Raw genomic sequence first — 14,408 nt, forward strand, 5'->3', positions numbered from 1 at the left:
CTCCAAATTTTTAGCTTTTCATTTGTTCACAATTGTGGATTATTTAGTGATTGTCCGTCACTTACTTTTCAATTAAAATACATTGAAGTTTGAGTTTTTAACATCTGGTAATGTGAAAAAGGGTGTGAACACTTTAGCAAGGGATTGTAGGATCACAGTTTTTGTGAACCACTGTAATTGCTATGAGAATCGATAGTTTTGAACTGCTGACGCAATATCAAAGCTTCACACAGAGAAATACAAATAGATCTGTATAAAGACATATTTTTCTTCAAGGCTTAAAGCTATGGATATGAAAGGCTCCACTTGATACGGAGCCCAGACATTGATTTATAGCTTGAGCTTCGCAGAAATATCCTTTCATGTTCGGTTGGTGACATCCCATCACTGTTATTTCACAGATACCCGAACGTCAACATCACAAACTTCACCACCAGCTGGAAAGACGGAATGGCCTTCAACGCCCTCATACACAAACACCGGTGAGGAAAGATGAATAATGAAACTGCTCTCACCAGCTGACGCATCTGAAAACACAGCCCGAACCTGCCTGCTCTGTGTCTCCCCTAGTTTTTCTCTTTCATCTGTCGCCCTGTGTTGTCTTTTTTGCTCTTTCATCTCTGCTAGGCCTGATCTGGTGGACTACACCAAACTGAAGAGGTCCAATCCCACCCACAACCTACAGAACGCCTTTAATGTGGCAGAACAGAAGCTTGGCGTAATCAAACTGTTAGACCCAGAAGGCAAGTGACCGATAATAACTGTGAAGACCTCCATGTAATGTTTATCAGGATAAATCTTGGTGCCCAAACAAACAGCTCAGGGGAGGGGATGCCTCTCTCTGTGGTGATTAACTCGCTTGGCATTTTGTTGTGCAGATGTTTTCACAGAGAACCCAGATGAAAAATCCATCATCACGTATGTTGTGGCGTTTTACCACTACTTCTCTAAGATGAAGCAGCTCGCTGTTGAGGGAAAGAGAGTGGGAAAGGTGAGATGGAAACATGGCACTCATTACTCTGTCAAGCCGGCAGCTTTGTTTATATATTTGCCTTCCTTATTCAGGTTCTGGATCAAGCCATAGAGACAGAGAGGATGATCGATAAGTACGAGACGCTGGCTTCAGACTTGCTGACGTGGATCGAGCAGACCATCGTCGTGCTAAACAACAGGAAGCTTGCCAATTCTCTGACAGGCGTCCAGCAGCAGCTTCAGGCCTTCAACACATACCGGACTGTCGAGAAACCGCCCAAGTGAGTCAAAAACCCTTATTGAAATCAGTCGCTCTATTCTTGCATCTCTCTTTGTTTTGATATGTGCTGGTCTCTGTGAACCACCTTGTGGTTGAAACGTGTTGAATTTTTTCTCAGGTTCCAGGAGAAAGGTAATCTGGAAGTGCTGCTCTTCACCATTCAGAGTCGCATGAGGGCCAACAACCAGAGGGTCTACACGCCGAAAGAGGGAGCCTTGGTGTCAGACATCAACAGGGTGAGAGTTTGTCCTGGGACAAACCAGAGGTCTGCTGCACACAGATCTCAATAAAAGTTTCACTGTGTTTGGCAGTTAGAATAAAATACAGATGCTAGTAAAAGAACTGTGATAAAATATTTTGAATAATGCATTGATGCTCTACCAATATTGTATTGTTCACCGGGCATAAAATACTGACTGTGACATGTGAACTTTAGAGTGCTTTGCAAACACATTTAGTCGCTTTTGAACATTTTCACAGGCTGTCATATTTCAGCCTCAACCATTTACTGTTTCATAAAAGGATTTTACATAATACACCGACACAAATTCTTACATAATTGTGAAGTCGATGGAAAAATTATAAATTTTTCTACAAATTAAAACCAGCGACTCCAGAAAGAGTTTAGTGAAGTGGTCAAAATGGGGATCCCAGTCAAAATCCAACTTTATTTAAAAACTTTAATTATTCTCTTTTAAGACTTAAAAGCATGAAGACATTTGCATCTGGCAAAGAAAAAGTGACATTGGTATAAATACAAAAAAAATCACTAGATTAAATAAAATGCTAAAAATGTAGCAAATTGTTGACATGTTTTCCCTTTTCTCAGAAGTATTTTCTTCTAAATGTTATTTTCTATCTGACTGAAGAGGTTGGATGGCCTGTCAAGTTTATCAAGGCAACCATAATGCTGATAAACTTTGCAGCACCACTTATAAAGCCACAAAAGTGTGGCACACGTGTACTCAGGCTGCCACCACCGTGCTTAATAATGAGGACGATGAGCACATAACATTCCTGTAAAACACATTCAGGTTTATGGTCATGATAATGTTCATGGGGTATGAATACTTTTCTGTGGCGTATGTCAAAATACACAGATTTGTCTCAGCACACATCTATCCTACATTGTCAGGATATCCTTTCAGCATCAGAGTTTCTCATCCAGGATGAGATCAAGCAGAATGGAGCATCTAAATTTTTTAAACACGTCACACATCGACGAGGCTCGCAAACACTACAAAGACTCAGGATGCTTCTCATCATCCCCATCGCAGGCCTGGGAGCGTCTGGAAAGGGCGGAGCACGAGCGGGAACGGGTCCTGAGGGACGAGCTGATCCGGCAGGAGAAGCTGGAACAGATGGCGCGAAGATTCGACAGGAAGGCGGCCATGAGGGAAACGTGGCTCCTGGAGAACCAAAGACTAGTGGCTCAGGTCAGCCGGCTGCTGTAGACTGAGAGCTGGTTTTAAATGTTTCATTTAAGCTTCAAAAACGGGTTGAGGTTAAAACATATAGAGATATGAATTCTCCCTGTGAAAATTCATTATTAGGTTTTATCAAAGGCTGCTAAACTGAGCCACACATAAAACTAAAATACAAATCAATGTTCACTCTGCACACCTTCCTCAGGATAACTTTGGTTACGACCTGCCAGCCGTGGAAGCAGCTAAGAAGAAGCACGATGCCATCGAGACAGACATCGCCGCATACGAGGAGCGCGTTCAGGCGCTGGTGAACATCTCCAAGGAGCTGGAGTCTGAGCGTTACCATGATGCCAAGCGGATCGACGTGCGAAAAGACAACATCCTGCGACTGTGGGACTACCTGCAAGAGCTGCTGAGGGCCCGCAGAGGGCGTCTAGACATGAACCTCACCCTGCAGAGGATCTTCCAAAAGATGCTCTACATCATCAGCTGGATGGATGAAATGAAGGTAAAACTCATGTGTACTGACTTGAAAGAAACATTAACATTTCATGAAGAAACCTAATTCAAACGCCTCTCCTCAGGCACGGCTGCTCTCTCCTGACTTTGGGAAACACTTGTTAGAGGTGGAGGACTTGCTTCAAAAACACGCTCTGCTAGAGAACGACATCGCCCTGCAGGCAGAGAGGGTACAGAGTGCCAGTGCTGCTGCTCTGAAGTTTGCAAACGGAGATAGTAAGTGGAACACACTCATTGCTCCTCTGGGAAACTTAAAAAAAAAAAAACATTAAACATGATGCATTGATTAGAAATTTTAAATGAAGCAGAGTATATTGCAGCTGTGAATGTTGTGTTAGGTTGGGGTTTTGCTTATTCTCAGGTCTTCTAGTTATTAATAAATACATAACCATAGTTTCAATACTTTATATCAAATATATTTTAATGATCTATATAGTTTACAGTGGGATGTAATCCTTACGTAAAGAGACAAACCTCCAAGAAAATAAAAAATATGAACTAATAGCTTTTAACAACCTATATTGTTGACATACTTTCTCTTTCCAGGCTATAAGCCATGTGATCCTCAAGTGATTCGAGACAGGGTGCAACACCTCAACCTTTGCTACCAGGAGCTCTGCACTCTGGCCACACAGAGGAGAGCTCGGCTGGAGCAGTCCCGCCGCTTCTGGAACTTCCTGTGGGAGGTGGCGGAGCTGGAGAGCTGGATTAGAGAGAAAGAGCAGCTTTTCTCCTCTCTGGATTATGGCAAGGACCTGACGAGCGTGCTGGTGCTCCAGAGCAAGCACAGCGCCTTCCAAGACGAGCTCGGAGCTCGCCGTAACAACCTGCAGCAGGTCTTGGCTGAAGGGGACAAGATGATCCAGGCCAAGCACTTTGGCTCTCCAAAGATCCAGGAGTGCATGGACGACATCAGGAGGCAGTGGCAGCAGCTGGAGGACCTGGCTGTGTTCCGAAAGCAGAACCTTCGGGACACGCAGACGTTCTTCCAGTTTCAGGTTGATGCTGACGAACTTAAAGCCTGGCTGCTGGATGCCAAGAGGCAAATGAGCAGCGATGACGTCGGTCACGATGAGTACACGACTCAGCGACTACTGAAAAACCAGAACAACTTGAGAAATGAAGCAATCAAGAATGGAGCCACCATTGATGCGCTGTCCAAACAGGCCAGCGCTCTGTCAGAGGAGCTACAAAACACCCCTGACATTCAGAGACGTCTAAAAGACATCAAGGACCTTTACATGGAGCTCCTGACTCTGGCTGACCTGAGGCAGAAGAAACTGGATGACACCATGGCTCTGTACACCATCTTCAGCGAGACGTACGCTTGTGAGCTCTGGATGAGCATGAAGGAGACATGGCTGGTGGATTTAGAGGTTCCTGAGAACCTGGAAGATTTGGAAGTGGTACAGAACAGGTAGACCAGCAAGAAGATGCCATTAGAGATCATTCGTCTAAACTGAACTAATTGGCTGGAATTTTCTGGATCACATTGACCGCTGCTGTTATTCTAGCTAACAATTTTCTTATTTGCAGGTTAAGCGCTTTAGCTCAAGAAATGGTGAACGTTCAGTCAAGAGTAGACGACGTCAACAAAGCTGCAAAACAGCTGGAGGAGAGCAGACACCCTCGCACCCAGGAGATCAAGGAATGCCAGACACGACTGAATAAGAGGTACATCCCGGACAGGTTGCCAGTCCGTCACACGGGAACACAGAGACACACTGGACAAACATCCATGCAAATGGTATTTTTAAGAAAAATTACCTGTGAGGGATGATGCTTGGTGTAGCAGTCCACACCTGAGCCGTCAGATTCCAATTTCAAACTTGGCATCTTTGCATTTGTTCCCCTTCTTCCTCTACCCATTTATAGTCAAGTATCGCCACCAGCACCACGTAAAATAAATAATAAAAAAATAAAGACTGATCGTCATAATATTGCTTTACTGTCAGCATGCAGCAACAGGTGGGGAATTTACTTGACATCTTATTAACAGTACTTTCAACTACAGTGATGTTGAGACATTAAATTTATCGTTTTGTCAGCATAAGTTGTATAAGTTATAAGTAAACAATAACATCATCTTTACTCTCAACCCAGTGGAGAGTAAAGATTGTCCTTAGATTTTTTTAAGAATAAATTTCATCTTGTTTTTCTAAATAAAATTGTTCCTTTACTAAATTTCTGTGTTTTAGGTCTTTGCTATCAGATAAGACAGGCAATAAGGCAGAGGAAATTAAATATTATTAGAATAGTGTATAACTTTTTTTAGCATATAAATGATGAAATTAAGCTTAGTGAATTAAGCTTTCAATGAATTATTTCTTTCTAGATGGGATGCATTCAAGGCTATGGTGGAGGACAAGAAAAGGAGAGTTGATTCTGCTGTTAGTCTACACAACTATGGGCTGGAGTGTGATGAGACAGAAACCTGGATCAAAGAAAAGACACGGGTGATTGAGTCCACACAGGATCTGGGCAATGACCTGGCAGCAGTCATGACAATCCAGAGGAAGCTGTTTGGCATGGAGAGAGATTTAGCAGCTATTGAGGCCAAGCTCACCTTCCTCAGCGAAGAGGCAAACCAGCTGGCCCAGGACCACCCGGAGAACGCAGCAGATATCTTAACCCGCAGGGTGGAGCTCGACACGGCCTGGGACAGACTTAGAAAGACCCTAAAGGACAGGGAGGACTCTCTAGGTGAGGTCAGTAAGTTACAGACTTTCCTGCAAGACATGGATGACTTCCAGTCCTGGCTATTCAAAACCCAGAAAGCTGTGGCATCTGAGGAGATGCCCACCTCACTGCAGGAGGCCGAAGAATTGCTCAGCCGCCACAACGCTGTGCGAGAAGACATAAACAACCACGAAGAGGACTATCACTGTGTGAGGGACATAGGAGCTCAGGTCACCCAAGGTCAGGAAGATGATCCTCAGTACCAGCAGCTGGAGCAGAGGCTAAATGGGCTGGACCGTGGCTGGTATGAGCTCCAGAAGATGTGGGACAGTCGCAGAAACTTCCTGGACCAGGGTTTGGGCTTCCAGCAGTTCTTGAGGGATGGCAAAGCAGTAGAGGCCATCCTAAATAATCAGGTAAACTTCTACTAATGATGTCTTTTGGACTAAGTATAGGGCCACGCCAACAAAAACAGTCTGAAAACCTGATGTCAGCAAAGCTGCAGGAGTTCTGCGGGAATGTTGAGTGGAAGAATGCAGCGCTATCAGTTCCAACACGGCACATTATAATCAGCAGATCATGGGTTTCTGGACAGTCCGTTTTCATGTCATCAGCGTTTTTTCTTAATTCCATGATGTCTATTTTATTGCAGGAGTACACGCTGGCCCACATAGACAAGCCTGACACATTGGCAGGGGCAGAAAAGGCTTTGAAGAAGCATGAAGACTTTGTCAGCACGATGGAAGCCAACGAAGATAAGATTGATGGGGCCCTGCAGGGCGGACAGCGATTGGTGGACAGTAACAACTTGTACTCTCCCAAAGTCCAGGAGAAAATGGACTCAGTCCGGGACAGGTTGTGTTTTGCTTTTGTTCGACTTGAGTTTGTGAGATGACAACGCATGATTTAATCCCTACAGCTGGGTTGGGCATAAAAGTTTTCTACAGGGTCTCACGAGTAATGTAGTTGAGGCTAAAGGTTGGACTCACCATTTCTAACTTTACAGATATAGAAATTAATATTTCGTATGATAATGTGAATTCAAGCTGTGATGTCTAAAATCAACAGTTTATTCTCCAAAAACAGGGAAATAAGTCAGTTCTGCTGTCCAGTCAGTGAGAAGCTGTGTGATGAGTTCACACAACTTCCTGTCTTCACTTTATCCTTGTCCGGACTTTCAGACTTTTTGATTGGTTGACATGCTACAGAAAGAGAGGCTAATGTAGCCAACCACAGGAACAACCCAAGTTTTTTTCTTTTCTTTTTATTGTTATTTAGTATTTGGATTTGAGTGCAAACACTTTCACTGTATCCTTTAAGATGTTGTGAAACCCAGTTTTAAACTATGTGACAGGTGTGGGATTTAAAGGCCACAATTGAACAGAGGCACATGTATCAAAGCTGTAAGACAGGATTTATGTTATATGTAGTTTAATTTGTTCTGTGGTATGAAGGTCAGTCAACCTGTAGTGTACGGAAAACTTTTCATAACAAGTACCAGGTCAGAATTTACCTATTTTTCCAAGTATCTGTCTTGACTTTTAAAACAGCTGCAGCAAGATCTTGACCTTCTCAGGTTGCTATACCTTAAAACAATAACAAAGGATATTCACACATACTGGTTTTGAGAAGTTCTAACCTTCATATTTGTAATTGGAAAGATTTACACAAGAAGGAATTTCAGGTTTTTCACCAGCCCCAAACTCAAAGCCCCAAACAGCGGCAGCCTGTCTCTTAAAATGTGGTGAAAATTGCACAAATTGTTAGAAGTGCAACATGTTCTTTAGCCTCATTTTGTGAACATGTTGCCAGCAGAATTAACATCACAATTACAGTTGGTATTTCTGCTTCATAAATGTTATATACTGATGGATTGTTTTATGAATCAGTAAGACTGAAATGTAAGACATTAACACACTTTCTAAAGTTTTAATTTTAAGTTGAAGATGTATGCTTGCCCAGAAATATCCTCTCATTTCCTTTAGAGACTTGGTTCAACAGTGAAAATGTTTTTTTTTTTTTCTAGCCTCTGCATTATTAGCTTTAGAAAGGGCATCGGAGCTTCCACCTTCTCTCCCAAATACTCAGCTTGATAGACAGGCACCTGCAATAAAGGACATTGATCTTTAACAGAGAGAGCTTTTCTTTTCGGTGAAGTGAAGAAAGACATGACTTTTTGACAGAGAAGAGGGAGATCTGGAGGATTTGTCTGCAGTGTGCGGTCTGAATTATGTCACAGAGAGATTTGTTAGGCAGAGAAGAAAAGGCCAGCTATGTCTGAAACTGTTATTAATGTATGGTATAACTTTGCTTTTGTGTTCACTCTCCAGGCAAAGCAAGAATAAGAGACGAGCTGTGGAGGTGTCTGGAAAGCTGAGAGATAACCGTGACCTTCAGCACTTTCTGCAAAACACTCAAGATGTGAGTTCAATGCAGTCTTTGAAAAAGATCTAATAATACCTTCTTTATTAGCTGTGTGTTTGCTTTCTTTGTCCCGAGGCTATTATTTGGTTGCTATTACTGTACCATTGAATTTACCCTTCCAGTAACATTTGGTCATAGTAATTTACAGCTCTGGAGAAAAAGGAGAGGTCACTTAAAATGATCAATTTCTCTGATTTTACTTTCTATAGGTTTATGTTTGAGTAAAATGAACATTGTTCTTTTATTCCATGAACTACTGACAATGTGACTACAAGATTCCAAGCAACAATTTTGTATTTATTTGCAGAAAATGAGAAATGGTAAGACCTCAAATAATCCAAAGAAAACAAGTTTATATTCATTTAGAAACAACATTACTAATGTTTTAACTCAGGAAGAGTTCACAAATCTGCATGTGGTGGAATAACCTGGAGATTTTCAATGGGGTTCAGTGCAGAGGGCTGTATAATTAATATAACTTATCTTCATTATATAGGACCAGTATTATTTCTCTCAGATGATGCATTATTAATGCATAATGTTCTTTATTTGTCGCCATGCCTCAGCTGACTGTATGGATCAATGAAAAGATGCTGACAGCTCAGGATACCTCGTATGACGAGGCCAGAAACCTGCACAGCAAGTGGCTCAAACATCAGGCTTTCATGGCGGAGCTGGCCTCCAATAAGGACTGGCTCAATAAAGTAGATCAGGTCAGTAAAGGTTTTTAATTGTTTGTTTAACTAAAAGGTTTTATTTATCTGCAAAGATAAATAAAATCTTAACTTGCAATGGATTTCTGCTTGAGAACGAGTCTTTTCTCTGCTTATTTTTTGATTTTGCAGGAGGGTCAGGAGCTCATGGAGTCCAAGCCTGAGTTTGAGCTCATTGTGAAGGAGCGCCTGGCCCAGCTTCATGAGCTCTGGGACAAACTGGAGTCCACAACTCAGGAGAAGGACCGGCTGTTGTTTGATGCCAATCGCTCAGAGCTTTTCGACCAGAGCCTGGCTGATATGAAGAAGTGGCTGGCCGAGCTTCAGCAGCAGTTGCAGAGCGGAGATGAGGATGTAAAAGATCTCACAAATGCCAATATTCTGCTGAAAAAGCACCAGGTCTGTTCTTTAGCATGTCCCATTTAAAATCGCACAATCTGAATACTGTTCAGTTTAAGCTTAAATTTTAATCTGTTTTAAGCGAATGAAAGTTGTGCTTATTTGTTGAAACAAACAAGAATGCTTATTCCTTTTAGACAAAATATTTTTCTCCCAAGAGTCAAGCTAAAACACAAATTCTATTGAATGAATTCCCTTCAGTAAACCTTTTTCATAAATTGATGTAAGAACATTCAGAAGAGCTGTGGCTAAGCTTAGTTTCACGCTTAATAGGCAGCACTTACTTTTGGTGAATTTACCCTCCACTGCATCTTGATTAGGCTCTTGAAAGGCTATTCATCTTTTTTTTTTTCTTCCTCCCATCACCATTTTTCCCATGCCAGATGACGGAGAACCAAGTTCGTGACCGGGCGAGGGAGCTGGACGAGCTCCAGGAGGCTGCCAGGAAGCACGGAGGAGCCAGGGAGGACCAGCCGGAGCTGGAGGCCGAGCAGCAAGCCCTGCAGAGCGAGTTCCAGCAGCTCCTCACGCCGCTGTCCCAGCGCCGAGGCAAGCTGGAGGCTGCCAAAGCTGTCCATCAGTTCTACAGAGACCTGGCTGATGAGCTTGTAAGAGCGGATCTCATTTCACAGGGAATGGAAGAGTCAAAGTGCCTTGCTCTCACAAAATGATTGATAGCGGAGAATTTGAATAATGAGGATACGATCTTAACTTGTCAGGACTTTAAATCCCCTCCAGATATATCGAGATGCACCGAGGTCGTTTAATGCATCTAAGAAACCTGGTCATTTAAAGAAATTTTAAAGAAGTATTTGGTCTTTAAGATATATATATATATATTTAAATCTGCTCTTTTTGTTGTCTAGTGCTTCAGTTTGTAGCAAAGTCAAGGTATCGTGTTTGATTTACTTTGCGAAGGAGCAATAAATCCGTGTAAAGAAGACAGCTGTGGAGATAATTTTTTATATTTGGTGCACATCAGAGATCTGTGAAGCAATTTTTCAGACTCTGTTTCTGCTTTGTGTTCTTATCATCACAATCTTTTCCCCCCCTTTTTCCTTTTGTGTCTTTCAGCTCTGGATTGAGGAGAGGATGCCCCTGGCAATGTCACAGGAGCACGGCAACAATCTTCAAACTGTGCAGATGCTGTTGAAAAAGAACCAGGTACAAATCTGTCTGTCTGCATTCGTTTTGGTGTAAACTGCTCTGTCCTAGTTTATTTACTCACTTATCAGTTGATTCTGGAAAACGGGGCCATTCAAATTTTTGAATTTACATTCAGGGCCTTGCAAAAGTCAAAACCTTTCCACAATTTGTTGTCTTGCAACAACAAACTTAATTTATTTAAAGCTTTATGATTGTTTAAAAAAATGAAATATAAGTTAAATATAATAATTTTTGAACTGAAATACAATGAAATACATACTATTTTTATCATCTGAAGAACCACATTTGCTGCAAAACCAATTTCAACCTTTAACAAAAAATTATTTATCAGGTTTCCTAAATAAATACTAGAAATTTCATTTATCTGCTAATCCTAAAAAGTAAATTTCTTACTGTCACTTTTCTGGTTGTCAGTGTTGTAAGGTATTTTCCATTTTTAGAAATATTTTGAAGACATAAATTGTTCATTTCAATTTGGATACATTTTTAGCAAAAGAACATAAAGGCTTAACTCAAACTTACAACAAATATTTTTGCTTCTGCTGCCCTTTAAACTACTAGCACCAATATGAGTCAGAAACTTTAAGTTAGGGGTTAAAATAGTCAGACTTGACTTTTTTGACAAGCTGTTGTCTTATAGTTAGGTTTAGTTGTTCTCTCATCTGCTCTGACCAATTTCTCTCTCTCTGTTGCGGCATGATACTGTCGCCGCTATGTTTTCAATGTTGCTTTTCCAGATCAGAGGCAAACGTTACAGCTTAAATTCACCACAATTTTTCTTCTGCTTTGCATTAATGCAAAAAATTACATAGAAGTTTGGTCCACTAAAGTAATACACTTTGTAAATATTAATTTATTTTATTTCCAAGTTGTGCAAGCTGGTGCCCTTCAAATTTTGAGTTCAAAAAGTTTGACTGTGCAAGGAAAACAATGTATATTCTTTTTCTAGCCACCGAAAGCAGCTGGGATTTTCAGTTCTTTTGTCTCCACTGACTTTCTTGTTTCTGTCTGAGTGAACTCACCGTATTGCTTTCCAGTGAAACGTCGTACATTTTCCGTCTTTCTTTCTTTCTTTCCCTCAGACGCTGCAGAGGGAGATTGAGGGCCACCAGCCTCGCGTCGACGAAGTGCTGGAGCGGGGCAGACGGATGGCGGCTGCGGCCAGCGCGCAGGACAGGCCGGAGGCGGAGCGAATCGGGGACCAGATGCAGGAGCTGGAGGAGGCGTGGACCCGGCTGCAGGACGAGATGGCCAAACGGCGAGAGAGGCTGAGCGGCTCCAACTTGGCCCAGCAGTATTACAACGATGCTGATGAGGCCGAGGCCTGGATAGGAGAGCAGGAGCTCTACATGATTGCAGATGAAAAGGCGAAGGTTAGTAGAGGAAGGCACACTCTGTATGAAGGGGCCTGATTAGCTCAGGGAAGTTTCCAAACATGTTTAAAAATCTGATCTTATTATCCTAATCAAAGTAAAGGCTTATCAGTCTGTTCAAATACCAAGTAATTAATTTATCAACATGATTACATGGTTTGGGTTCTCTTCAATTAAGAGGATCCGCTTTTTTTTTTCTTTTTTTTTTAAGTGGCTCCCTCTACGGAGAGCTAATTTTGAAGTAATTTGTTTTGCTTTGATGGGTGCGCTCGTCTCCTGTCTTTTTCTTCACCATCCTCCTGTTTTCTCTCGTCCTCCAGGATGAGCAGAGTGCCATGCTGATGCAGAAACGCCACCTGATCCTGAAACAGGCAGTGGACGACTACGCCGCCTCCATTCAGAAGCTTTCCGATCGTGCGCAGAAGATGCTTGCAGAGGACCATCCCGACGGGTGCGTGCTTCAATTCTTCATAGTGGTCCTAATTTACTCCGCCCCAGTCAGATGTGGTTCAGGCTTATAGGAGTGACAAGCATGTAAATGTGTGTCTTAATCAGCAGCTTCATCCAGAGTTAACCAAATTGTGATCTCTTGACCTGGTTTTTAAGTCTCTCAATCTAATTTCCTTCCACTCTCTGCCTTCATTATCTTTCAGGGAGGATGTCATAAGGCGGCAGGGTCAGGTAGATAAGCAGTACGCAGGCCTGAAGGAGCTGGCCGAGGACCGCAGGAAGAAACTGAACCACACCTACCATCACTTCCTGCTGAGCAGAGAGGTGGAGGACCTGGAACACTGGATTGCAGAGAAAGACGTTGTGGCGTCCTCGCAGGAGATGGGACAGGACCTGGACCACGTCACGGTATCATAAGCAGAAATTGAGGAAAAAATAACCAAAAATATGAAACATTTCTGTTAAATGTGATTGTCTCTTAAGGAAGGTTTCTAGCGATTATTTTTTTGTTTGCTCCTCAGCTTCTGAGGGATAAATTCAGAGAGTTTTCGCGGGACACGGGGATGATAGGTCAGGATCGGGTGGACATGGTCAACCAGACCATAGATGAGCTGATTGAAACGGGACACAGCGAGGCGGCCACCCTGGCAGAGTGGAAGGACGGCATAAACGAGAGCTGGGCCGATCTGCTGGAGCTCATCGACACTCGATCTCAGCTCCTCACGGCGTCTTACGATCTCCTCAAGTATGTAGGAGACATCTTACCAATTTCCAACAAGATTCTCAGAAGTTTGTGGTTGTATTGTAACACAAAATGAATACATAAAAGCAAAAAACATTTGTTGTGGGATTGAAACAATTAATCGAATTGATTGTGATGAATCGTTTACTAAAATAAACGTAACCTAATTTAGTAATTGATTAATGGTTAAGTGGAGTATAAAAGGTTGTTTATTGAATGGACAACACACTCAGAGAAGAAACTCACTCAAACTTATACCAAATATACACATTTTGCAGTGAAGATAAAATATAAAAAATATGTTCTACCAGAACTCCTCAAGTCACAATTTCAGCTTCTCCTTTGCTCTTACAGTGATCTTTTTATATCTGATTAATGAAGTAATTTCCAGAATAATCTATAGATTAATGGACTAAAATAATTATTATTTTCAGCCTTGGTCTGCATGCAATAGCATAGTTGAAAAACACAAACATGGTTCCTACATCTCACGGATGTCTTGGTCATGATGAATGCGGTGATACTAAGAGCCCATTCTTCTGGTGATTAGGTACTTTGATGATGGAAAGGAGCTGGTGACGCAGATTCACGAGAAGCAGAAAGAGCTGCCAGAGGACGTGGGAGACGACTTCAGCAAAGCCGAGTCCTTCCACAGGATGCACGCCGCTTTTGAGAGAGACATCACCGCCCTAGGCAAACAGGTAGAACACAAGAGAACGGCTCTTTGCTCTGAAGGAACACAGCAGGCGGCGGCCGAGAGGTGCACTTTGAGGATTTGTATCTGATGCGGCCAGAGAGTGCTGCAATATGTCTGCAACTGTGGAAGGTCAGAGGTTATTGTTTAAGAGGCAGAGTTTCTTTTCTTTGTTTTTCTTTAGCAAGAAAGCAATGCAACTTACACAAAATTTTTGAATGTAATTATTGAGGTTTGATTTTTTTTTTTTATCAGTGATAAGAAAGTAAAATGTTTCTGAGTGTCTTTCAGCCCTTATTTCGGTTGAAATGATGACAGAGTAAATAGATAGGCAAAGTCTGGAAGCAATATTGTATTTGTTAAACTTTTAGCAGTAAACCTCTGAAGAGTAAATTAGCAATAGCCACAAAGCCATAAGCATTGGAAATACAGGACCGATGAGAAGTTTATGTGGACTAATCATTTTGAAGGCCGCCCTTCTCCTACATTATTTCAAGAAGTCCCACAGCATGTTGCTGCCACCATCGTGTATAACAATGGTGTTCTTAAGTTTAAGTTTTACTGAAAGT

At 42.1% G+C, this 14,408-nt stretch overlaps 1 protein-coding gene across 3 annotated transcripts in view; it reads left to right on the forward strand.

Moving 5' to 3' along the window:
- Window positions 1-14,408, forward strand: part of sptb (spectrin, beta, erythrocytic) — a 41,910-nt gene that overhangs the window by 19,034 nt on the left and 8,468 nt on the right. For all 3 annotated transcript variants that reach the window (XM_055038744.1, XM_055038745.1, XM_055038743.1), the window contains 22 exons: window positions 402-482; window positions 628-743; window positions 879-991; window positions 1,066-1,253; window positions 1,371-1,488; window positions 2,530-2,688; window positions 2,885-3,187; window positions 3,264-3,414; window positions 3,745-4,615; window positions 4,735-4,872; window positions 5,534-6,293; window positions 6,530-6,732; window positions 8,208-8,298; window positions 8,868-9,014; window positions 9,147-9,413; window positions 9,797-10,021; window positions 10,488-10,577; window positions 11,663-11,953; window positions 12,274-12,404; window positions 12,607-12,811; window positions 12,925-13,148; window positions 13,696-13,846. In XM_055038744.1, coding sequence (XP_054894719.1) covers window positions 402-482; window positions 628-743; window positions 879-991; window positions 1,066-1,253; window positions 1,371-1,488; window positions 2,530-2,688; window positions 2,885-3,187; window positions 3,264-3,414; window positions 3,745-4,615; window positions 4,735-4,872; window positions 5,534-6,293; window positions 6,530-6,732; window positions 8,208-8,298; window positions 8,868-9,014; window positions 9,147-9,413; window positions 9,797-10,021; window positions 10,488-10,577; window positions 11,663-11,953; window positions 12,274-12,404; window positions 12,607-12,811; window positions 12,925-13,148; window positions 13,696-13,846 — 5,023 coding nt within the window. The remainder of the gene's footprint in view (window positions 1-401; window positions 483-627; window positions 744-878; window positions 992-1,065; window positions 1,254-1,370; window positions 1,489-2,529; window positions 2,689-2,884; window positions 3,188-3,263; window positions 3,415-3,744; window positions 4,616-4,734; window positions 4,873-5,533; window positions 6,294-6,529; window positions 6,733-8,207; window positions 8,299-8,867; window positions 9,015-9,146; window positions 9,414-9,796; window positions 10,022-10,487; window positions 10,578-11,662; window positions 11,954-12,273; window positions 12,405-12,606; window positions 12,812-12,924; window positions 13,149-13,695; window positions 13,847-14,408) is intronic.

This window comes from Poeciliopsis prolifica, unplaced genomic scaffold, assembly GCF_027474105.1.
Source record: "Poeciliopsis prolifica strain line A6 unplaced genomic scaffold, Auburn_PproV2 SCAFFOLD013, whole genome shotgun sequence".
Taxonomy (NCBI): Eukaryota; Metazoa; Chordata; class Actinopteri; order Cyprinodontiformes; family Poeciliidae; genus Poeciliopsis; species Poeciliopsis prolifica.